Source organism: Drosophila rhopaloa, unplaced genomic scaffold (genome assembly GCF_018152115.1).
Source record: "Drosophila rhopaloa isolate 14029-0021.01 unplaced genomic scaffold, ASM1815211v1 contig_3, whole genome shotgun sequence".
Classification (NCBI taxonomy): domain Eukaryota; kingdom Metazoa; phylum Arthropoda; class Insecta; order Diptera; family Drosophilidae; genus Drosophila; species Drosophila rhopaloa.
In genome coordinates, this window is record NW_025335123.1 from 23209499 (window position 1) to 23233603 (window position 24105).

The window sequence follows — 24105 nt, forward strand, 5'->3', positions numbered from 1 at the left end:
GGTCAAGTTATGGACTCTGGAAGTCCAATTGTTGGTAACCTTTTTACAACTCATCGGAAACTTACAAATAACTAACATGAAAATGGGTCAAAAAGTTGATCACCGCTAAAATGAAAATTTTGAATGCAGATTTTTAAAGAATCAATCCACAAGTCTTAAGAGGTATGCCACTTTAAAATCGGATTAAATTTGGTCAAGTTATGGACTCTGGAAGTCCAATTGTGGGTAACCTTTTTACAACTCATCGGAAACTTACAAATAACTAACATGAAAATGGGTCAAAAAGTTGATCACCGCTAAAATGAAAATTTTGAATGCAGATTTTTAGAGAATCAAACCACAAGTCTTTAAAGGTATGCCACTTTGAAATCTGAATAAATTTGGTAAAGTTATGGTCTCTGGAAGTCTAATTGTGGGTCCCCTTTTTACAACTCCTGGGAAACTCACAGATAACTAACATGAAAAGGGGTCAAAAAGTTGATCAACGCTAAATTAAAAATTTTGAATGCAGATTTTTAGAGAATCAAATCACAAGTCTTTAAAGGTATGCCACTTTGAAATCGGAATAAATTTGGTCCCCTTTTTACAACTCCTGGGAAACTCACAGATAAATAACATGAAAATGGGTCAAAAAGTTGATCACCGCTAAAATGAAAATTTTGAATGCAGATTTTTAGAGAATCAATCCACAAGTCTTAAGAGGTATGCCACTTTGAAATCGGAATAAATTTGGTCAAGTTATGGACTCTGGAAGTCCAATTGTGGGTAACCTTTTTACAACTCCTCGAAAACTCACATATAACTAACATGAAAATGGGTAAAAAAGTTGATCACCGCTAAAATGAAAATTTTGAATGCAGATTTTTAGAGAATCAAACCACAAGTCTTAAGAGGTATGCCACTTTGATATCGGAATAAATTTGGTCAAGTTATGGACTCTGGAAGTCCAATTGTGGGTAACCTTTCTACAACTCCTCGAAAACTCACTCGAAATATGCCACTTTGAAATCGGATTAAATTTGGAAAAGTTATGGTCTCTACAAATCCAATTGTGGGTCACCTTTTAATAAACTATAACTCTGTCCGCAAGGGTATAAAAATATAAATAAATAAAAAGTGATCGATTCCGGGTGAATGGCTTTTCATGCCAGCTAGCGGCTGGTCACACTTAAACAGCCAGCTGTTTCCCGCGTTTTTGATTCGCGAATTGCAATTGGCGAAAGTGCAGCGGGAGCGGAAAATCGCGCAAGCCATAAGAAAAACAGCAAAATGCAACGCCTCCCAGTCATCTAGAAGTCACACTCCGCTTACCACAAACCACTAAAGAAGCCTTAAGCCCCTAAAACCAACGAGATCCCCAGTGTTTTGTTAGGATCACACACTCGACGCTCTCGCCAGGATTTACGATGTTTGTGCAGGACCTGCGCAACGATTTTTACCGCCAGCTGGTGGGCAAACGGATCTTGATCGTGGTCAACTATGACATCGATGCCATCTGCGCCAGTCGCATCCTGCAGGCTCTGTTCAAGTACGACCATATGCTCTACACAGTGGTGCCCATCATGGGCGTCACTGGTCTGAAGCGGGCCTACGGGGAGCACCAGGGTGATGTGAAGTACGTGGTGCTGGTTAACTGCGGCGGCTGTGTGGATATTGTGGAGCTGCTGCAGCCGGCTGAGGATGTGACCTTCTTCATCTGCGATTCCCACCGTCCTTTGGATGTCTGTAATATCTACAGTGATCGGCAGGTGTGCATCCTGGGGGATGCTTCCCTGGAGGAAAACATTCCAGCCTTTGAGACCATATTCTACGACTCTGAAGGGGAGGATGAAGATGAGGAGGAGGGCGAATCCTCCGACCAGGAGCAGGGAAACAATGACAGTGGTGCCGGGGAATCCGACCAGGAAGATCATGCGCCGCAAAAACAAAAGCTCAGTCGCCTGGAGCGGCACGAGCAGAGAATCCTGCGGCAGCGAGCCCGCCGGCAGTGGGAATCGGAGCGCGACAGGATCATGTTTGAGTACACTCAGTTCAGCTACTACGGCAGATCCGCCTCCTTGCTGGTTTTCGAGCTGGCCTGGAAACTCTCGAAGGACAACATGGACCTACTCTGGTGGGCCATCGTGGGCATCACAGAGCAGCTGCTGCTGGGGAAAATCGAGAGTGGATCGTACACTTTGGAGCTGGAGCAGATCCAGTCGCATGTGTCGCGGCTGACAAACAAGACGAATGACCAGAACACGATGAGTGCCTCGAAAATCAGTTTCGAGAATGACTTGCATCTGGTTTTGTACCGCCACTGGCCGGTCACGGAGTCCATGAGGTGAGCACAGGAAGCATAATCCCTTATGGATCAACCTTGTCAGTAAAACCATGTTATTTCTTGCTACTACAGGTATTCCCGCTACGCCTCATGCCAATTGAAACTGTGGACGCTGCGCGGCGAGAAGAGACTGCACGAACTACTGCTCGAGATGGGATTGCCCTTGGTGCACGCCCGCCAAACGTACGGAGCCATGGATTTGGTTCTCCGGAAAGAGTTCTACTCGATGGTGGAGCGCCTAGCAGAGAAATACGACATACCGGACATTGTCTATGGAACCTTTACCCTGAGCTACGGCTACCGGAGCAGATATGCTGCGGCGGACTACGTATACGCCCTGCTGGCCATCATGGAGTCTGTGAAGAAGCACAAGACACCGGAGGATTGCTTTCTGGAGGCCTTCGATGCTCTAAGTCGCCAGCACAAGCAGCTCTTGACGGCGGGAATCGATCAGGCGAAACTCCTGCATGCCGCCGTTTTTAGGCAGGTGCAGAGCAGCCTGGAGGCACGCCAGGTGCACTCGGCTGGGTCCTTTTTCTACTATGTCCTGCAGGAGGAGCACGCATTCTTCTCATACCCATATGCCCTGGGACAGCTGGCCCGCTTCCTTTTGCGCGGACATGTGGCGACGAGTAGAGCCAGACAGGCGCCGGATTTGCCGCTGATCGCTAGCTGTCCTTTGGACGCGGCCCAGGGCATGTGTCTGCTGGTTGGGATCGCCCCGGTCAGGGAGGATTCTCCGAGGACCTTTTTTGGCAAGGCCTTCGAGCAGGCGGCGCAAAAGAGCGGCGTTGCCCTGCTGCAGGATTTCTTTGAGCCTGCTGTGGTGCAGCTGCGACAGAGCGACCTGACCCGCTTTCTAGATGCCCTCACCGTGCTCCTCACCTGATCCACATATTCTTCATCCTGCTACCCACATCCCTGCTCAATCATATATATGTTCTAAGCTAATATTTAAGACGAGAGACCTTACATGTACACTTAAGCTAAGATTTTAAGCAAACCCTATTTATGTGCGATTATAATGTGTTATTGACTTCGAAACTGCGCCCAGGACCCCAAGAATATTGCTTAAGAAATGATTTTTTTTCTAAAACTATTGTTAATCTGACCAGAATAAATTGCGTATATGTTTAAAGTGTTTACCATGGAGTTTATAGTTTTTGTGGAATCAATATATCTAAGTATAAACAAAATAATTTTTCGTCATTCCATAATGCTAACTAGGTATAAGAATGAATTGGTTCTTTAAGTGTGCACTATACTTTCTGGCTCACGATTGGACATTGCCCAGAGGAACCATCAGCTTACTAGGTTTCCCACTTGCGTTTGCTGTGCCTCAATGCTTTTCTTCAGAGGATCTGCGCTGAGGATGCGGGCGGAACCCAAACAAGCCGTTTCATCATAGAACACGGCATATTGTCCGGGCGTAATAGCTCTTAAAGGAGCATCCAACTGGACTTGGAAGTTGTTTTCCGGGGAGATCTTCATGCAACAACCCACCAACGGTTTGGTGTGCTGGAAACGAAAGCGACACCGTAAAACGCCCATTTCTAAAAGCCTCCTTTGGGACTCCGAACACAGCCAGTTGGGTGGATCGATATGAATCTGAGTGCTGAACAAGGCGGGATGTACGTGGCCAGCTGCCACATATATAGTATTGCTGGATGCCCCTTTTTTGGCCACAAAATAGGGCTGCAGGAAGGAACTCAGGCGACAACGTTGCCCCACGGTCCACTGATGGATGCCCTCGTGGTGGCCAACCACTGCTCCACTATCGATGTCTACGAAGGGACCATTTTTGGAGGTGATGTACTGCAAGAGCATGGTGAAACGATCGGAAAATGTATAGGAAAATCTCGGAAATTCGGTAAAACTTTGATGTTGTGGGAAAAAGTTGAACTTGGTCTTTTTACCTCTCGTATAAACTCCTTGAAGTTGCGCTTCCCCACAAAACAAATGCCCGTGCTTTCTTTCTTGTTGGCCAGCCGTTGGAGTCCAATCTTGGTGGCCAATGCCTTGACCTGACTTTTCTGAAAATCTCCCAAAGGAAACATGGTGCGTTGCAGTGAATTACGGGGAATTCCCGCCAAAAAAAATGTCTGATCCTTGAAGGCATCGGCGGGTATTAACAGACGGGCTTCTTTTTGCGGGGTGTTCGATTCCAGAAAGTTGCCCAAACTGTTGCGGGCATAGTGACCTGTGGCCACAGCATCGTAGCCGAGATTCTCCAAGGCGTGCTTGTGGAATAGGTCAAACTTGATGTGCCGATTGCACAGGATATCCGGATTTGGGGTCAATCCCTGTTGGTAATCCTCCAGGAATTGGCTAAATACCGCCGTCCAGTATTCGCGCACATAGTTCACCTGGCGTAACTCCACGCCCAGTCGCCGGCACGCCCACTCCGCGTCCCTGAGATCCGCCTCCCCGCTGCAGCGACCCACTTCATCCATTTCATCCCAGTTGCGCATGAAGACTCCCAAAACATTGAATCCTCGTTCCCGCAACAGGTGGGCGCTAACGGCGCTGTCCACGCCCCCCGACACGCCCACCACAACATTGCGGATCATCCTTTTCAGTTATAAAACAATAGTATTCAAGTTATATGGTGCACATTGTTCGGCAGAAACAGCTGTGCGTATGGTGTGGCTGCATTCTTTTAAAAACAGTACTTTTATTAATTATTAGTATTATTTTGTATTTCTTCTTGGAGATTACAAATGTTCGTTTTTCGAACTACACATTAGTCCTTCGGGTTTTAAGTCCACATATCTTGGGTAAAACATTTAAAATCACTTTACTGACAATTCATGAGAGTCATACAATGTAATGCATGTGTGAATGTCTTGAAAGTGTGAATCGGACAACTCCTTATTTGGGAATCTTTAATGTGATATCAGCATTATCATAAAGGTAAATCGTCTATCTAGAACTATTTAGGAATATGCTTTTATTTAACGATTTGAATTTTAAAGTTTATTTTGAAAATATATCGCTTTTTGAAAAATAACCTTTCTTACGTGACAAATATGCTAGAAATCCTTATCGATATACTCATTCTTTCGTTTTATGCGAATGCTTTTTTTTACTTCTCCACGGTCACACTGCAGCCCATAGCTTGTTAGTTTTTGTCCGATTTTGCCGCGTCTGGTTCCAAGTTGCGGAGAGTTCGGAGCCCCATTACGGACACGTCTGATTTTGTCCGAATTTCGTACTATAAACGTAGCTGGATTGCAAATTTGCGAGTAAGCCAACAAAAAACTAAAGTCTTTTTTTCGAGTGAATGTGCGTGTGTATATGTGTGCGTGAGAGAAGCGTCATTTCTTGTTGCACCGTTCGGTTCTTAACCGTTGCTTTTAAGCGTCTGCTTTGGGGACTTCGCTTGGTTCGATTTCTGGGAATTCCAGAATATCCATTCGAGAACTTTGATCGCTGGAGATCTGGGATTGTTACTAGGCGAAAGGGTTTGGAACTCGCCTATGTGGTATAGTCATCTGATTACAATTTCCAAATGTTCTTAGTTTACTCTAACGTAACCTAAAAAAAAAGCATTTTCCTAATTTACAGAACAAAACAGACATACGTATGTATGTGTGTATGTATGTATGTATTCTAAACTGTTTATAAAACTAGGCATTTTTGTTCTCAAAACTTGATTTAACGTTTTTATACAGTGTTTTTGAAGTTCAGATCAGTTTTTAACGTCGTCATGGACACTTTTCCAAACCTATAAAATATATGCTTATATTCTTGATCAACACTACTAGGAATGCCGATCTAGGTAGGCTCCTCTAAACGTCTGTCTTGTCTAGTCTCTCAGTATGAAAGCCTTCTGGATGAAACTTTCCCAAAAGTATTCTTTTTATTGTATATATTAAATATATGGATAGGAACGAGCCGAACTATATTATATGTATATGTAGCTGCCATAGGAACAATCAGAAAAATAAATGAATTAAGCTTACATGTCAGGGGCAATATTTCAACGAGAATTACTGACAGTCCAAAAGCGACCAAAAACCGAAATGCAAATATTTTCATGTGGGAGCGCAGATAAAAACGACCGGAAAAATTGGGAAAACGTATTGCTTCAGGGCGACACATATGAATTATTGGCTTCCACGCCTCCTGCCTAGAGCGCTTTTCCGCCTATTACACAAAAAAAATAGTTTTCAGACCAAACAGATTTTTACAATTTTAGAATATTTTCATTAAATGATTTTAGTGTAAATCATTTTTTTCTAGGTTCATTATAAGTGAGTAATTTTTTGTATTTTATTCTTTCCTTTTCCACAGGGGAATAGCTTTTCCAATAGCTTTCCCAAAATTAAAAAAATTATATGTTCACAGATCACCTGTATTTCCTTAAATTCATTGCTAACTTATCAATTTTTTTAAAGTAAATCCCGGTTATAATTATATGTTTCTATCGGTCTCGAAATGATATGTAAACTCTTCAAATTAATCATAGTATTAGTATATTAGTTTTTCTTTCTGTGTTGGTATTGCGCCTTGGTCAATTTGGGAGTGTTGCGGGGTTTTTATTAAATTAAAAATCGCTGCTCTTCTTAGCCACATGTCGTCCCTTGATCCTGGCTAAGAAATGAAAAAGGGAAGGCAATTAGCCCAGTTCAAAGTGGAGAGGAGGGAACCAACAACAGGGTAAGAAGGCTAATTAAAATTACGCCAAATACAATCAGAGAGGCGGGGCAAGAAAGTAAAAGAGCAGGGTCAACAAATCTTGTTGCGTTAATTGCAGGCCAAGACTCCACTTTTGGCCAAAAGCCGTGGACGTGTCCCAAAAAGTTGAGAGCGGAGACGATAGTCACGGAAGTTAAGTTATAAATATTTAAATATGTTACTTTAATGTGAAATATATTAATCCTTGTGTTTTTAATAAATTTTGACAGGGGTGTTTGTTATAATTTTTAAATATATTTTATATTGGTTCAAACAGAATCTAGAAAAATTCTTAGGTTTTCACAAACTTCCTCAATATTTCGAATCGTTATTAAATGCTTCCATGAATTTGTTACCTTAGCGTGGAGTATTTAACTTTATGAAACATACTATTTGAATGGTTTAATAATATAATATATCGATAGCTTATTTGAAAGTAGATATCCAAAATCACTAGCCCATCTCTGCCAGAAATTGTCTCCGGATTCTGGATTATAAATCCCATTCCCTGCCCCCGGCCCCCAGCCCCCAGCCCCCGGACTCACCCCTTTGTGCCCACGTTGGCCTCAGCTGTCAGTCTGTCAAAATGTGTAGCATACTTATTTGGGGTCGCCCGGCACTTGAGAAAAGCGGGCAAAGTGCGGGGTAAAGCTACCTCGCCTGAAGAACTGAAGAAAACAACGTAAAAATGTGGGAAGATGGAGTGATGGGGACATTTGTCAGGGCTTATATAATTTGGAGTGCAGCCATGTTGACGCCAAATATAAGCGATTAAGTGGGTCGGTGGGTGGATGCAACTGCATCCGAACGGAAGCAATTAGAGAAATGGCGGAGCATTCGAGAGTTTTCACCGGAACGAAAAAAGTTTCGCTGGCCGAAAGCAATTACACAAAGAGATAAACAAATAGCTAAACAAATATACAAAGATATCATTAATCAAGCGGGCGAAAGATGAAAAATGATTGGTTCCGGGAATAAAACAATCTTCAGAGATATAAAAGCAGAAATATGCTGGAATATTCTTGATTTTTTGTTGGGTTTTGCTGCATCTCTGACTAAATGCGCTTAATTTAAATTTCTGGCAGCTTCAAACCCACAAAGCAACAACAAACACAAGCTAAGAAAGTGGAAATTGTTTTCCCCATTTTCCCTGTTCCTAAACCCCTTTTCCGGCTTTTCGCTCTTTTATCCTTTCCTTATTTCGACTGTTTCCGAATTGGCTTTACGCGCTCAAAACAAAACAGAGTTTCCGCTAAATTATGTTTGGGCGAAAAGGAAAATGGGGGAAAAAGAGTTATAAAGTACTGTGGGTCCTCAAATTTCTTCAGCATCCTCGAAAGAAATAAAAACTGGAAACTCCCAGGAGACGTGGCTCCTTTCCTTTGTTAGAGTTTTCTGATGATTCATTGCCCTCCAGCTTTTCCTATAAAAATGCTGAATACGAGCTACACGTTTAATTTCATTCGGTTCATAAAAAACTTTTCGAGATCTAAAGAGTTTGTGAGGTTAGGTCCTGAACAGAAGAATTAAGAAACAAATGGTAGAATATATCGTTATTTAGGAACCAACACCAAAAACAGCTATACAATCTTGACAATTCGATAGTGATTAGAATTTAGTATAGTTCTAGGTGTGGATTACCATTAGTTTGTTTTGCAGTGTAACTTTTTATGTGTGTGTGTGTAAACTAACGCAAATTTACACACATTGGCGCTCAGCCCATACATACATAGCAATGCAGGCTGCCTTGGAAAATGCAATTTAAATCATAAAATATAATTTTCATTTAATGAATTGGATCATGTTACAACTTGTCAGCCCAGTTTCTCATATGTGTGTGCACAAAAACGAACACATAAATGTATGCCATATTTTACATGAATGAATCGCAAAGGCAGCAAAGTGGAAGAATTTGCAGCTTGCGAAAATCTTTTGGTGCGAAAAAGTTTGCCAATGCAGCGGAGGAAACCTTTGCTCTTCGTCTTCGTGCTACGCCCCCACGCCACCACCCTCCATTCCCGTTATCAACTTGATTGAGCCGAAAGCAGCTTTTAGCTCTTGGCCAAAGAATTCCGCAATGAAGTCGTGTAAAAACCGACAAAAGGAATAGCTAAGATTGAATGGAAGGACGTGAGCGCAGACACTGAAAGAAATATAAAACTTCTTTATGTTGGGTTGGCCCTAAGTAAGAATTGAAACTTGGTGGTATAATTTATAAGCTCTATAAGATATCTCGAATAAAAAAGCTTTTAAATGCATTTACCAAAAATGTATCAAGTCACGAGACCTTATTAGAACTAGAAAATATTGTTTCAACTATGCATATCTGCGATTGTATTTAGATAAACAATGGCTTAAGTGCGGCTATATCAAAATGTTTTTCATTTAAAGTTTTTTTTTTTTTTGCAGTTTTACTGTGGTTTTTACTCAGTGTGCTCTCGGCTTATGGGCATCTATATCTGTGGGTTGGCCTAATCCCGGCCAGGCGACATTGGCCCGCTTGTGGGTTATGCAATAAGCTGTTACCCATTTCCTGTCCCGGTGCTCAGGTGAGCGACTTCCGAGTGGAGGGCTCAAAAAAATAAAAGTGCACCACAATGACAAGTATCCTATAACGGGCGCTAGATGGTGGCCTTGCTTGTCCTTATTCATGAACCACCACCCATCGCCCACCCACCCACAACCACCCACCACCGCCCACTCCCCACAAGGTCTCGTCATGTTCCATGTTGTCCTTTTGGGGGCTGCATTGTTTGGGAAACTGGCAACAATAACCGACGGCGACAAAGAAATGCAGAAAGAGAATGGCAGCAAGAGCAGAGGAAAATCGACAAAAACACACACAAAAGCATATATTTCGGCAAAGTGTAATCCAAGTGGTTACCCCCAAAAAGCAGGCCAAAAGTGGGTGGAGGGATTTTATCTTATGGCATTAGCCAGAGGTCTTAAAATGGTTGAAGAAAACCTAGCTTTGCTTAATTAGCTTCAATAAAGGAGCTATATTCTCGTTCTCCCAAAAGTTAATTTCATTTAATGAAAATGTACGATCCAAAGTACATACACTCACTCGCATATCTCTGCGTACACCCCAAAAAAATTTCAAAATCTAACTTTAAACCCTAGCTGTTCGGCCATTTATGCATATATTCAACCCATTCTTTTTTTTAAACATAATTATAATTTATTGTCTTCATTGACGTATTTTTTTTTAAATTATTCAACAGTGTTTTATATTTTATTTTTAATTTTAAACTTAACACTACCAAAAAATGTACCCGCAAAAGTCTGCGTACACCTGTTTAAAACACAAATAATATTATTTTTAGTAACTGGTAGGGTATCCTTTTCTCTGCAAAACTTCCGTAAGGCGTCTCGGGATGGAATCCACTTTTTTTTTGTCTCATTTGCAGTAATTTTCCCCTACTCCTCGAGAATCACATTCTTGAGCATTTTTTAGATGTTATCGTGTGTCTTCGGATTTTCCTCTCAAGAAGATCCCAAAAATGCTCATTTGGGCTTAGATCAGGACTTTGGGGAGGTGTTCGCAGCTGATTTATGACGTTATACAGCAGCCAAAGCTTGGTATTCTGCGCCGTATGCTTCGGGTCGTTGTCTTGTTGGAACCAACATTCACTTTCGAGCCCTAATTTTTCAGCACTTTCTTTTAAATTGTTTTTTAATATGTCAATATAGATTTTCTGATCCATTATTAACTCGATAAATGCCAATTTTCCAACGCCACTTGCTGCCATACACCCCCACACCATTATTCCGCTTCCTCCTTGCTTTACTGTGCCAACCAAATTTTCTTAATTTGAGGCTTCTCCGCTTTTCCTCCATACCAAAACCTTTCCCTTGATTCCAAATATGCTGAATTTAGTTTCGTCGGGAAATATAATCTTATTCCAGAAGTCTTGGTGTTTGGAAATATACTCATTAGTAAAGGTTAGGCGCTTTTGTCTATTGTCTTCCGATATGAGAGAGTTTTTTGCGGGCGACTCTGCTATGGTAGTCAGCCTTTTTTATGGTCCGGCGTACAGTATCTTCGGAAACTCTTTTGGAAAATCTATCCTCGACCTTCAGCTTTGCCTGGTGAGCTGTCGTCCTTGGGTTGAGCTGAATAGATTTGATAATATTCCTCTGCTCGCGGTTTATAAGTAAAGGCGGACGGCCAGAACGAGCCTTTGGCAAGATACTTCCAGCCGAGTTGTAGTTACTTATCACTCTTTGGATGGATGAGTGGGTTCTAGCAACTAAAGCACCAATTTCTCTATAAGATTTTCCATCCAAAAAACCTTTTAATATTATTTTCCACTCCTCAACAGAAATTTCCTTGCCTTTTTGTTCCATGTTGCAATATGCTCGTTATTATAATGAAAGAGTTTCATTTTAACTGCGTAATGTCTATTTTTAGACATTCTAAAGTAGATCGGCGACAACAAAATTAACGGAAATCGCACAATCCTGCATTCCTCGAAGTTGAAAACTGCTGTACGCAGACTTTTGCGCGTACACTTTTTCGTAGTGTTAGGTTTAAAATTAAAAATAAAATATAACCCCCTGTTGAATATTTCTAATATTTCTACGTCAATGAAGACAATAAACCATAGTTTTGTTTAAAAAAAGAATGAATAAAATACATGCATAAATGGCCGAACAGTTAATGTTCAAAGTTAGATTTTGAAATTTTTTGGGGTGTACGCAGAGATATGCGAGTGAGTGTAGATGCTTCATGTTTAAAACGTATAGAAATTTAAAAATTCAACTTAATTCAAAATCACTCACCCCTGCATACATATAGTTTAATATTTTCAGTATCATCCTTGTGAATTATCAGTCTTTGCAATCGGTATTTGATGGTAAAACATATTTTGGTCATATTTTTATTTGGTCGTTATTTTTAACCAGGCTGAACAATTTCGACTGGAAATAATCAAAGGTTAGTGGGTTATTAACGCAAATATAAATTAGAATTATTTTTATTTAATTTATGAATTTCGAGATCACCACCGTATCGCTTTTCACAATTGCCAGCTTACAATCGATTGTTTGTGCCTTATCATCTATCAGTAGATTAAGGAAATTGACAAATTTCCAGCCATTTGCCAAACAACCGAGTATTTATTGGCTGGCATAAACTGCTGTTCCTATCGAGTTGAATCAGCAGAACACAGAGCACATAGCACAGAGCTGAGAACAGGGTATCCCAACCCTAAACACACACATCCCAATTTGACCATTCCATCAATTCCCAGCCCCGAAATTACAACCGCACTGTTTGCCCATCGAAAATCCCATCATCTTCGCATCCTTGTTAATTTTGAGGCGAGCACAAATTAATTGGCCCGACCTCTTTGGGGTCGAACTTGATGATGTGGAAGTGGATTGTGGATTGTGGATAGTCGATAGTCGATAGTCGATGGCCTCCTAACGGCCCCATTTTCCGGGGCTCCCCGTCGCCAATTTCCGCCAGTGTGTCAGGTGCTCGGCAGCTCGAGCTGCTCATCAGTCAGCCAGTCACTCACCCGGAGTCAACTCGGGCGAAAGTCAAGTCAGAAGTTGTCAGCCACTTGGCGGGGAAATGGAAATTCCTTGTTTATAATTTATGAGGCAAAAGACAAGAGACAAAGGCACACGCCAAGTGACTGCACTTGGGGATTTGGGGATTTACATGCATAAGAAATGGCCACTTGACATGTCGCCCCGGTTGCTCACCTGTTGGCATGAGAAATGGAGGCGCAACTGTGACAGGTAGTTCAAGGTAGGCTTAAAGTTGGGCGAAGGCCAAGAACAAGCAGCTGGACAAGAGACTTGGCTAAGAAATAGTCTGTCTATTTAGTCGATCCCAACGAAACAAAATAGTAGAGATACAAAAATTTGTTCGATTTAAAGCGCAGTTTAAAGAAAACTCTTGGGAATCGTCTGCTGCTCGACAGCAGAACGGAAACTCAGTTCAAATGTTTACCAGCCCTAAAAATTATGTGATGGTAATCTTAAAGGATATCCCCCAACAGACGACTGAGTTATGGGAGTGGCACTGTTTTTCCTCCCTTTGGAAGCTGTCACACCGATTACGGTCTTCAAGTGCCACACACACATCCCCTTGGCTGACTTTCTTTGTGCATCTTCGGAACACGTCATAAATATGTTGATATTAAAATAAGCCACACATGCAGACGACGGCACACTTAAAAAGGACCCACAGACATCTAGTTACTGGGGCTCACAAAAAAAGAAAAAGCCAGCAAATCCACTGGCCAAAAAATGTAAACCCTTGAATATGTAAACGCAACAAATAACAAGTTGCGAGCTGAGAAGATAATAAAACGCATGTAAATGTACGCGATGAATACATAAAATAGATGAAGCGAACGAAATGTAAATTTGGTCCGGAGAAATGGGAGATGAGGGTTAAGTGTCGAGGCCGGTGACGTCACAAAAAGAGCACTAAATAAAAGGCTTAAGTCTGTGAAAACAAAAACAAAAAACCAAAAAACGAAAGAACGAAAAGAAGGCACCCAGCAAAGGCAACCAGCTACAGTAAAACCATCTAAACAAGGAGGAACAACGGGGGATTAACATCCAAATTGCAAAACGCGAGGGACGCCTCGGAAAAAGGGGGCCACGCTCACCATATACAGTAGAGTCCGGTTATAACGACTCTATGGCTTCTTTGGTCCCCATACAAACTTATATGATACAAACTTATATGATACAAACTTATATGTTTTAGTGCGTCTTCCGGGTATAACGACGTAAAATCGTCGGTCCCATGAAAGTCGCTATAACCGGATTCTACTGTTTATGCATATGCATGAGGAGCATACCGAAAATTTCGCTTTTGCGCTTTGTTTTCCTCGCGTTTAACGATGCATTTCAAACTCGGGGTATTTCAACGTCCTAAGAAAGTTTGAAGAAATGAAAAGAAATTCGAACTGTAAATGCCATTAAATGTTTTATTGTGTTTAAACATTCCTACACCAAATGAAATTATCCGATGTTTAAATTTTATAAACGTTGTATCTACCTACCATCTATCAAGGCCCTAACTAATATACTTAATAAATGCACGTTATAGGGTATTTTAAAGGTAACCTCCTTTCATCATTTTCCCGCCATTTAGCTGTGGGGCTGTCCTTTTTGAGTATTGTAAATGCTTTAAGTTGTCCTGGCACACGTATGTGTGTGTTTCTTTTCATGTTTTTTGGATGTAACTCATGGTTGTTAGGAGCTTCAACTCTTAATTAGTTATTTTTTAAGGGCCATTTGTCTGATTACCCGAGTAGTTTGAGATAAATAAATGCTTACATTCTTTTTTGAGTCGATTTAAAAACACATTTATTTTATCATCATTATTTCATTATCTTTTTTTTATTTACTTTTTTTTTTAGCATCAAAATGAGTTTTCCATACAAATTTATACGGACTCCGGATGGGAATTTCATGGTAGTGCCCAATTATAATTTTCCTGGGCACGTCGTAGAACCTCTGAGAACCATTCTAGGGTCCATCCCAGAACCTAACAACAATGTTTCTCAGCCGCCAATACAACCTTTACCACTGGGGAAAATCGAATTTTCATCAAACCAAGAACCACAAAAACCAAATTCTCCACGAAGAAATACCGAAAAGTTATTACACCAAAAACAATCGAATCAACATTCACAACTGATAAATATGGATCAGTTATTGGCATCAGCGGAAGGGACTGCACTCAAGTCCATAGACATCACAGTCAGTAAAAATCACATTTCACATAAGCCCCAAAAGCAAGAATCGCTTTTGAAATCGCGAGCCTCAGTCGACTACTCGCAATGCTTGACTCTCGAGGAAATTCAAGAAGAGCTCCATAATCCGGTCAAGGACATTGTAATGACGTGGTCGCCAATCTGTGAGGAGATTCAGGACCTCGTCAATACCAGTTGCTCCGAGCAGGTTGTAAGTGGGGATAGCTTAACTAGGAATGACTATTAACATGATTTGTATCGATTTTATGGGTTCTTCGGTCGTTATTAATCTCGATATTTAGCTAAAAGAGCATTTGTGTAATTTTTCGATATTCACTTTGACTTCTTCAAACTCTCTAGTTAATTTTTGTGACAGTAAAGAAAATAAAATGTTAAGGGTTGTCCGATATCACATGGGTTCTGAAGTTCAGCACAATATTTGACCATATTTAGAGTTTTTTTTTTCTATTGATTCTATATCAAGTTTTAATCACGATATTTTGCTCGATTAATCTTATCGGATTTTATTTTTTCGGATATACTTTCGTACCTGATACTCTAATCGTCTTTGGGAATGGTAAGAGTATCTGGTATTTGAGTTTATCTCATTCTTTCCATTCTTGTTATTTATCTTTCTTATTTGTGTACACTTAATTTATTTAATTTATTTTCCCCATTTCATGTTTATACAGAAGTATTGCGAGGCTTTGGACAGCATTGTAAAACTACTTTGATTTGACTCAACTATAAAATAGTCATGGCTTCCATATGAAACATTGCCATCATTAAAATTAATTTCTAGTCTTAAGATGTTTTTGAATGATCTCCACGCTGTGCCAAAAAGAATTTTGAATTTGTTTTTTAGCAAGGAAATAAACTTTGTGTTCAAACCTTAGTCAGTTTCAATTCCTTTGGACATTACTTTATTATGATAAATCGAGGTAACTAAAGCTTCACTTAAAAAATAGAACCGGATACCTTAAGCATCTCACCTGATTATATTAAAATGATGACCTTTTGTAGTCAATAGTTTGAGTCATAATTTTCAAATTACAAAAGAAAATTTTTTAAACAAACAATTTATGGGCATATCTTCATAAAAAAAGTTTGCAAGTTTTGAAAATCTTAAAAACTTGGCTTAACCAAATGAAAGACCTATACACATTCATAAACAACGATAGATGGGCCATTTATTTTGAGCTTATGGTTGAAGTTGAAAAAAGTAAGCTTGCAGAAGAGTAATTTATGTGGAAATGAGGAAGGAAAGTGGCGAAGTATTTTTTTCTTTCAGGGCTCAGGGAAGAATGCACTTTCCCTGAGTTGCTCAACTTTCCGGGCGATTTTCCCCCAATTTTACGGAGCCATTACAAAGGCCAAGTTTCTGATATGGCAATCGGGCAGTGCTGCAAACTTTTTTGGGCCAAAACTTTCGTCTTTGGGGCTAATTGTTTGCGCATTTCGGAAGTCCTGCTTTGAATCAATTGAATTTCCCTCTCACTGCTTTTCCTTTGCTCGTTTTCTTTGGGGAAAAGTTCGTGAGACGAATTCTTTGGACAGTCGTGGTCAAGTGCGGTTGCAAGTCAAGCGATTCCATGGAGAAAGAGAGAGTGGCGTTTTGACCTGAGCAAAACCCTCAAGTCGTATGCAAATGTCACAAACAGACAAATGTAAATGCGGGCTGTGTACTTCTGCCCTGTGACTAACGGACTAAACAAAGAAACCAACTCAAGCACACCAACAAGGAAGTACCACGTCGTCAGAAACGACTATTTGGAGAAATGTAGCAAAGTTTTAAATTCTTAAAACAAAATTTGGAGGACATTTCAGGATATACACTAAAAACGACCATGTAAAGCAGAAATAGAAAGCAAATAGAATTTTTCTAAAAATTAATTTAGATTTCAAAAATCCAAGACTAACTATATTCATATTAAAGTTTGACTTTTGAAAAGAAATCTAAAAAAATTTAAAAAAACTGTTGAAAAAATAACAATGTTTCAAAACATTTATTTTAAAAATAAAAACAAAATGAAAGTAATTAGGATTTAGACAAAAACACAAACCTAAATTAAGACCATTTTAAATAACCTTATAAAAATTGACTTTAAAAAATGATTAATAAGGAATATATTTGGATACATGTATTCAAATAAAAATTTTTGTTTTGTCGTTCAGTAAAGAGTGACTCTGGAAAGTATGCTACGTTTTGTGCACTCATTCTGAGTTAATGGGTCCTGCTAGAGCGAAATGGCGAAAGGGGCTGTCCTGTGGGCCAGAAAGGGAGCACAAACGAGTGGACCGCAACGCGCCACTTGATTATCATGCATATTCATTCATGGCACTTTAGTTGGTCTTTTTGCACATGTGGCAAGCGGCAGGCGGCATGCGGCATGTGGCATATAAATTATGTAAGAAGCGAGGCAAAAGCCAAAGTCGGATGAAAGGCGGAGAAAGGTAAGCCAACGGACGGGATAAGCGAGAAAGTCGGCACTTTCCGATCAAATGGAAATTTTGGCCATTAAAAACAAAGCCATTAAATGCTTTAAAACTAATTTGGAAACTCATCGTTTTCTGCTTTTCGCTAAACCACGTATTGTTCACATTTAACACGAAGTCTATAGGTGTATCGATATTTTAATGAAACATTTGTCTGATTCGTCTGATACTTTCAATACACATCCCTAAAGCATCCTGCGATGCCTGCCCTCACATATATCGTCCTTTGAATTGTTTGTTCTTGACTGTGCCTTTGATTTTTTTTGGGCTGTTTGCGTTGTTAAATTTTTTTATTGCCAACCAAATATTTACGTGCGGAAGAAGTGAAGGAAAACGAAAAGGAAAGAAAGGAAAATGAAGAGGAAAAGAGCGCGGGGACTTTTCTTTGTTTTGTTTTATTTTGTTCACTTTTGTTTGATTTATGCGTAAACTTTTTTGTTGCCGCCTTTATGTACGAATTGTGTTTCGTGTGCCACCGTTTGACACACTCAACAAAAAAAGCACAATGCCCCCTGCATGCCATTCATTGGCATGCAAATATAACACGGGGCGTATGCGTATTTTGCACAAGGACCAAAAATTGCAGAGCGAGAGTTTCGGAGATTGGCAAAAATGTTATTTACTTTTTTGTGCCTTGCTCGTCTTAATTGATTGCATGGGGGCGTTGTAATCGAGTTACAGAGACTGCGGCCACACGGCCATTACCACCCATCTGCCTCCCCCTCCCCCTATCCCATCCCCCCTCAACCCAATGCCCCTCCTCATTTCCCGCAGCCAGCAATTCAAATTAAACAATAAAATGCGCGCCAGCCACATTTTGCGGTTTCTGTTTTTCGCTTTGGACAAGTGATTAAATGTTTGCCACATGATGGTCGATTTTCGGATTTTCCCAACTTCAGTGGCTTAAAAGATGCCGAGATACTTTGGTGTTCTATTATTTAATTCAATTATTCAGGAGTTTAGAACTTAAATGTTTGGTTTAAAGTGTATTTAACTTTAAATTTAAATACGTTTCCCTTATATTTTCTATTATTTTTTGCTTGGCTATAAAACACTCTTTTCTTCGATTACCAAAAACTGAGATGAGGTCATGAAGTCTATTAAAAACTGTAGCCATAACATTTTTTTATTTATTAAGTTTCTTTTAAAAAGTGTGGAAAAGCGGTGAAAGTTAGAGGGGCTTAAAGTTTTCTCCGCATTTATTTTATGACAGAGCAACGAAACAACCAGAAATGAGATGTAGGTTTTTCCACAGAATAGTAGCCCATGTCTTGGGTTTATCAAGGTTCTGCCAAGTTTAACTTCGACTCGGAAAGTGGGAAAATTGGAACGACTCCAAGGACGATAAACCGCTGACATGGAACAAACTAGGGGGGTGGTAATTATGTTCATGCTAAGGTATCATCGTCTTGTATGCAAATGCTTCAGCCAGTTTTCAGACCTTCTATTGCAATTTTCCCGCCATTGTTCCATGGGCCATCATTCGTTTTAATAGACAAGTTAACGTTAAATGTTAATTAAATGTGCGTACGTGTGCAACTCGAAGGATTTGCCCAGGATGAAGGATCAGTCTGCCAAGGGACTGCAATTTAAATGTGAAAATGCTGGCAGTGTGCTGTCAGATGTCCTTGGCACTTCCTTTTTGGGGCATTTTCATTGCGGTTTTCACCCGCATGTGGCTTCGTCCTGGTCGTCTTATGCAGGCCACATCCTTCCTGGCCAGACCACATACCATCTGTGCATCCTCGAAATGAAAAAAATATGCTAAAAAAATTACCCACACCCACACAGAAAGACCGGCCATCGAAATGCAATTTTAATGCGGGAAGGAGCAGAGAGAAATGCCTACAAAGAGGACTTCCCAGCTGTCCAGCGATGTCCTCTTGTGGCCACGGCGATAATCGGATTTTCCCCTTTCTCACCCCCGCCATTAAGCGCACTTGTCGCTCATGGTCTTATTTTCCGAGCTGGTGGAATTATTTCCACTTTATAAAAAAAGCTAACACAAAATGAGGCAAAATAATATAATTGAAGACTAACATTTAAAATAGACGCCCCTTAAAATATTGCGAGTTAAGGGCAGTCTCTTCATGTACGTTATTTAACTGATTACTCTCGTTCAGAATTCGCTGCTGCGAGATCTGGGCTGGGTTCTGACACTTATGACTCATGGATAGCTCGATTCAAGTTTTTCCAAACTGTAAATATTTTTTTTATGGGAGTGGCTTGGAAAAGAATTTCCGTAAGGTTTCCAAAATGCAACGCTTCTTGGGTTATAATTTTGTTGCTATTAAAAAAAAGAAGATGTCTTGGGAAACTTAAAATTTGTGGGTGCAAATATAAATTACATTTTACCAACCGATCGTTTAAACCCAATGCAATACTTTACAAATGTTTTTACCACATAATAGTTAACAGATATCCAATATTTTCTAATTGCTTTTTAACTTAAGAGAAACGGCGTTTCGTTTTTGGCTCAGGAAATACATTAAAATTACCCCAATTAGAACGCATGGAACTTTAAATTGATCTCGTTTAATTGTTCTGCATTTTCCGGAACATTAAATGAAAATCCTATTAGTCTCTGAAATTACTTTAATGTTTTTTTTCTGGGAAGTCTGTACCAAGAGTGAAGTTGAATTGTGAGGAAATATTCAGAAGACGTCTGCAAAGGGTCTCTCAACACTTTCGAGCTGCCACTCAGGGGTCGCATAACGACGTGGACACTGAGCACATAATGCGGGGTCACAAATCACGTGCCAGGGATTGAGTGGTGCACAGGAAAAAATGTATACGGTATTATGAATACAAATTAATATAAAATAATATGAGTTGGCTTGCTAAAATGCTATTTAACAACCATTTAAAACCGGACACAAGTGTGATTTTGGGAGGTCTCGGTCTCGTCCCTGTCTGAAAATCTTCAAATCTCAGCCAGATCCCGAGAGCGATGATAATATTTTCCTGCCGCCAGACCTTCATTATTGTTCCAAGTGCACGGAAACGGATGTGGAAGCAATACGCCCACACAGAGAAAGTCAGGTGGCATTGAATTTAAGCTGGCAAGCTGGCAGGCTGGCCAGAATTCGTCAAGATCTCGTATCTCATTAACTGGGTCATGGAGCACCACATTTATGGCCTCGTCTTCGCCTCCGCCGCCCAAAAGGCCAAAACTTCGGGATATTAAGTGTGAAGGCGGTCTGCGGCGTGAAAACTTTTTCAATTATGTATAACCGCTTTCGCCAAATAATGCCAAAGAAATAAAAGACTTCCTTTTCGGGTGCGCAACTTGTAAAACCCTTTAATCAGTTAGTCCTATGCAGGCCACAACTTTGACCGAATCCACTTTTAGGACCATCGGACCTTCGCGAAACTCCACATCCTTTAGGATCAAGGTCCACACATTGTCACAGTGTCTGTAGTTCATCAATTTGTCGGCCCTGAAGTTAACCTTGGCCGTAACTCGCTTGCTCAGAGCTTCATTAATAGACTCGTCGTATTTGATCAAAACCGTATCGGCCAAATCAGGGTTTATATGGCCGCACTGAAATACATATAGTTAGCTCTCTCAGTAATGATTATCCTGCTTAATTATACAGATAAAATCACTTGCCATTATTAACTCATTCAAAGTCTCCCGAAGCATAATCCCCAACGTTGTTGCCCGATAGTGTTTGTAGCTCATGATGAAATTATAGATAAATCAGAAGTAGTCTTGCAAAAAGTACGCAGGCGCAGCAGCTTTTCCAAAAAGAATGAGATTTTTGCTAGTCATTCACTGTCATTTTTGACATTTAAAGCCAGACGTCTTGTTAAAATTGGCTGTTAGTAAGTCTGTAAACCTAACAGGTTATATCGATAGCCTTACACTTATTTATCGTAATTTTCGAAATTGACATTTACAATAAGTTTTGCTCGTCGTAATCCTTAAATGGAGGCCCCACGCACAAACCGTTTTCTTTATGGCCTTTTGTCTATTATGGTTTTATTTCCCGGCTCAGTCCGTTTATTTTTCCGGAACGCTGACAGCAATTGATGCAATTGTTGTTCACGTCACACCTTTGGCGCCAAATGCTGGCATGAATGTGTGCCAATCAAATGGAGTACTAGACTGATTATACCATTCAGTTAGCTTCGCTGGGGGACTGCACACATGAAAAACAGTTCGATAACAATTTTATATTTGCAGAATAAACATATTATTTGTGTGGAATATATACGTTTTTCACTCCTGATTCGTTGGGATTTTGAACTTAATAAATAAAGAGTCGTAGCATATCCCAAAATAAGGAGCTTATAATATTATGGCCAAAGTCAGAGCACACTTATAGTGTTTTTCAGATTTCTTAGTTAAGAAAATATAATTTTTAAATCACAATCTTGTATGTATATTTCAAATTTAAAATTCTTGAAAATATATTTTTGTTTGCATTTTATACATACAATGAAATCCTAAGTATTTTTTTATGTGTGGGGGCGGTCACGTTGTCTCGTTGGTAGCGAAATTTCAGGACGTGTCTGCTCTGCCAATTGCTTTCAATTTTTAATTGTATAATTAACATGTGGTCCCCGCTCTCCCCTCTATTTTCAAGGATCCGTTCGATTTGAAATTTTCACATTCTGTGAACCCAAAGCGGTTGCGAGCGGAAAAGAGAAGGACCTTTGCAGGAGGAGCAGGAGGATTCTTTGCTGCAGATCCGCTGAAGCGGGAGGAAGGCCGCCACGTTGGAAGGAAAACGGCTATTTACGGCAGTTAATAAATTTTTAACTGGTTCAACAATTGCCCGCGAGTTCCGCCAACTAATGGTGAGTGTGTTTTTATACCCTTTCAAAAGGTTATTATTACATTCAGTCACTATTTTATTTGTTTAAAGTATTCCCACACTGTGGTTAAACTGCTTTTGGTTTTGCATATAAAACCAACCCATAAACAAATATGTTAAATACAGCAATGATTATGTATGTATGTGCAGCATAGGATACAAAATTAAACTAAATAAAAGATAATCGATTTTTTATTTGTCACACTTTGTGTTCATTTTTTAAATGCATTCGCCTATACATATTTTAAGTATTAATTACAATGTTGTTCAAATGTAAGGATGTAAGATTATTCAAATTCGAATTTACTTTAAACTTAATAAAAATGTAATTGCTTCTCTTTTTTTATTTGTTTATTTAATATTCTAATTCTGATTCCATTTATAATTTATTTATGTTTTCTTTTCTAGACAAGAAACGCGGCAGTAAGTGGCGATGAACCCGACGAGGAGCAGACCTCAACAGTTGGCGCCGAAGGGGAGGATCAGGAGAATCAGGATGAGAATCAGACGGTTCAGGATGCAGGGCAGCCGGGAGCTGATGGCCACCCCCTCAGCAGCGAGCAGCAACCATCGACACAGCAGCGGCATCAAAGAGCTCGAAAAAAGGATAAGCAACCACAACGCAGTGCTGCCATTCCCCATCCGGAACAGGCTGTTTCGGATGTGGACACGGATTCCAGCTCGTGCGAGGGCATCAAAGTGGGCGAGCGGAGGAGCACGCGGGTAAGTTACGCACAGAGGAATCTCCAGGAGGAGGAGGAACTGGATGAGTACGACTACAACGAAGAGGAGGAGGACGGCGAGGAGGAGGACGAGGAGGAGGAGGAGGAGTCCTACGACGACTACGAACAGTCCATGAAGCCAGGAGGACGTTGTCCCCCACCGCGGACCTCCTCGAGTGTCCGTAGCAGACGCAAGACGAAAACCCGTCAAATATCCTATCCCTCCTCGGATTTGGGGTTGGGCATTGGCGAAGGGCAGAACCTGATCGAAGGCGAATCCCTGGACAAACGCCGCTGCATCTCCAAGGGACAAATGAGGGAATTTCGAGAAGCCTTTCGACTCTTCGACAAGGATGGCGATGGCTGCATCACCAAGGAGGAGCTGGGCACTGTGATGAGATCGTTGGGGCAATTTGCCAGAGTGGAGGAGCTGCAGGAGATGCTGCAAGAGATCGACGTTGATGGTGAGTAGCGGGATTGGCGGGATTGAAAACTATGACCATTTAAGTCAATCAATGCGTATAGAACTTCCAGTCAACTTTGTGCTAAACTAGAGAACAATTACCACTTAGGTGGAAGGAGGTCCCCTTAATTTATGCCAATACAACAGTATCTAGTTATGATTTTGAATTGTTTTAGTTATTATTCCATGTCCAATTGCCTGTTCCTTCCAGGCGATGGCAATGTCAGCTTTGAGGAGTTCGTGGACATCCTGTCGAACATGACGTATGAGGACAAGTCGGGGCTTTCCTCTGCAGATCAGGAGGAACGCGAATTACGCGATGCCTTTCGCGTTTTTGATAAACACAATCGGGGATATATTACGGCCTCCGATTTGCGAGCGGTGCTGCAGTGCCTTGGCGAAGATCTCGACGAGGAGGACAGTAAGTTGCCTTAGCTGTTGGGCATATAGACACCCCTAGTATCCCCTAATCCTATTTCACACCCAGTTGAGGACATGATCAAGGAGGTGGATGTGGATGGCGATGGACGCATCGATTTCTACGAGTTTGTTCACGCCTTGGGGGAACCAGAGGACTCGCAGGAAAACGATGACGAGGAGGAGAATACCACATCGCCGCTGCCCACACCGAAATCGGTAATTTCTCTCAGTTACGACTAATCGATTTTCGTTAAATTGGCGATTATCGTTAACATGTCCACACTGATCGATTATCTACAGACGAATATTCAAGTTAAAATAACATAATAAAATCGATACTCGAGCCGTGTTTTTCAACCTGCAATAATATGAACCCCTAACGATGTTCATCAATAATCGAACGCCAGAGGCTCGGGAGGTATCGCTTATTACTTATCAAAGGTTAAAGAAG

General features: G+C 40.7%; 4 protein-coding genes across 7 annotated transcripts; 2 read left to right on the forward strand and 2 right to left on the reverse strand.

Annotated features, from left to right (window-relative positions):
* Window positions 1-1162: 1162 nt before the first annotated feature.
* Window positions 1163-3466, forward strand: LOC108049745 (cell division control protein 45 homolog). Its single transcript, XM_017131037.1, has 2 exons — window positions 1163-2323; window positions 2396-3466. The coding sequence occupies exons 1-2, from the start codon at window positions 1407-1409 to the stop codon at window positions 3210-3212; spliced, it is 1734 nt and encodes a 577-aa protein (XP_016986526.1). The 5' UTR covers window positions 1163-1406; the 3' UTR covers window positions 3213-3466.
* LOC108049746 (mitochondrial tRNA-specific 2-thiouridylase 1) lies at window positions 3432-4966 on the reverse strand. The gene is made up of 2 exons (XM_017131038.2): window positions 4240-4966; window positions 3432-4138 (listed from the first exon to the last, which is right to left on the reverse strand). The coding sequence occupies exons 1-2, from the start codon at window positions 4891-4893 to the stop codon at window positions 3626-3628; spliced, it is 1167 nt and encodes a 388-aa protein (XP_016986527.1). The 5' UTR covers window positions 4894-4966; the 3' UTR covers window positions 3432-3625.
* A 488-nt stretch (window positions 4967-5454) lies between these two features.
* LOC108049749 (calcium-binding protein 2) lies at window positions 5455-24105 on the forward strand. 4 transcript variants are annotated; one of them, XM_017131041.1, is made up of 7 exons: window positions 5455-5568; window positions 14395-14941; window positions 21819-22032; window positions 22458-23235; window positions 23446-23655; window positions 23722-23870; window positions 23955-24105. In XM_017131041.1, the coding sequence occupies exons 3-7, from the start codon at window positions 22030-22032 to the stop codon at window positions 23979-23981; spliced, it is 1167 nt and encodes a 388-aa protein (XP_016986530.1). In that variant the 5' UTR covers window positions 5455-5568; window positions 14395-14941; window positions 21819-22029; the 3' UTR covers window positions 23982-24105. The 4 variants fall into 4 exon arrangements, with proteins under 4 accessions (XP_016986530.1, XP_016986529.1, XP_016986532.1 ...); XM_017131040.1 differs by lacking the exon at window positions 14395-14941 and having other exon boundaries at window positions 5465-5568; XM_017131042.1 differs by lacking the exons at window positions 5455-5568; window positions 14395-14941 and adding an exon at window positions 9484-9552.
* LOC108049658 (transcription initiation factor IIA subunit 2-like) lies at window positions 20528-21011 on the reverse strand. Its single transcript, XM_044461087.1, has 2 exons — window positions 21006-21011; window positions 20528-20770 (listed from the first exon to the last, which is right to left on the reverse strand). Exons 1-2 carry the CDS (start codon window positions 21009-21011, stop codon window positions 20528-20530), a joined length of 249 nt encoding a protein of 82 aa, XP_044317022.1.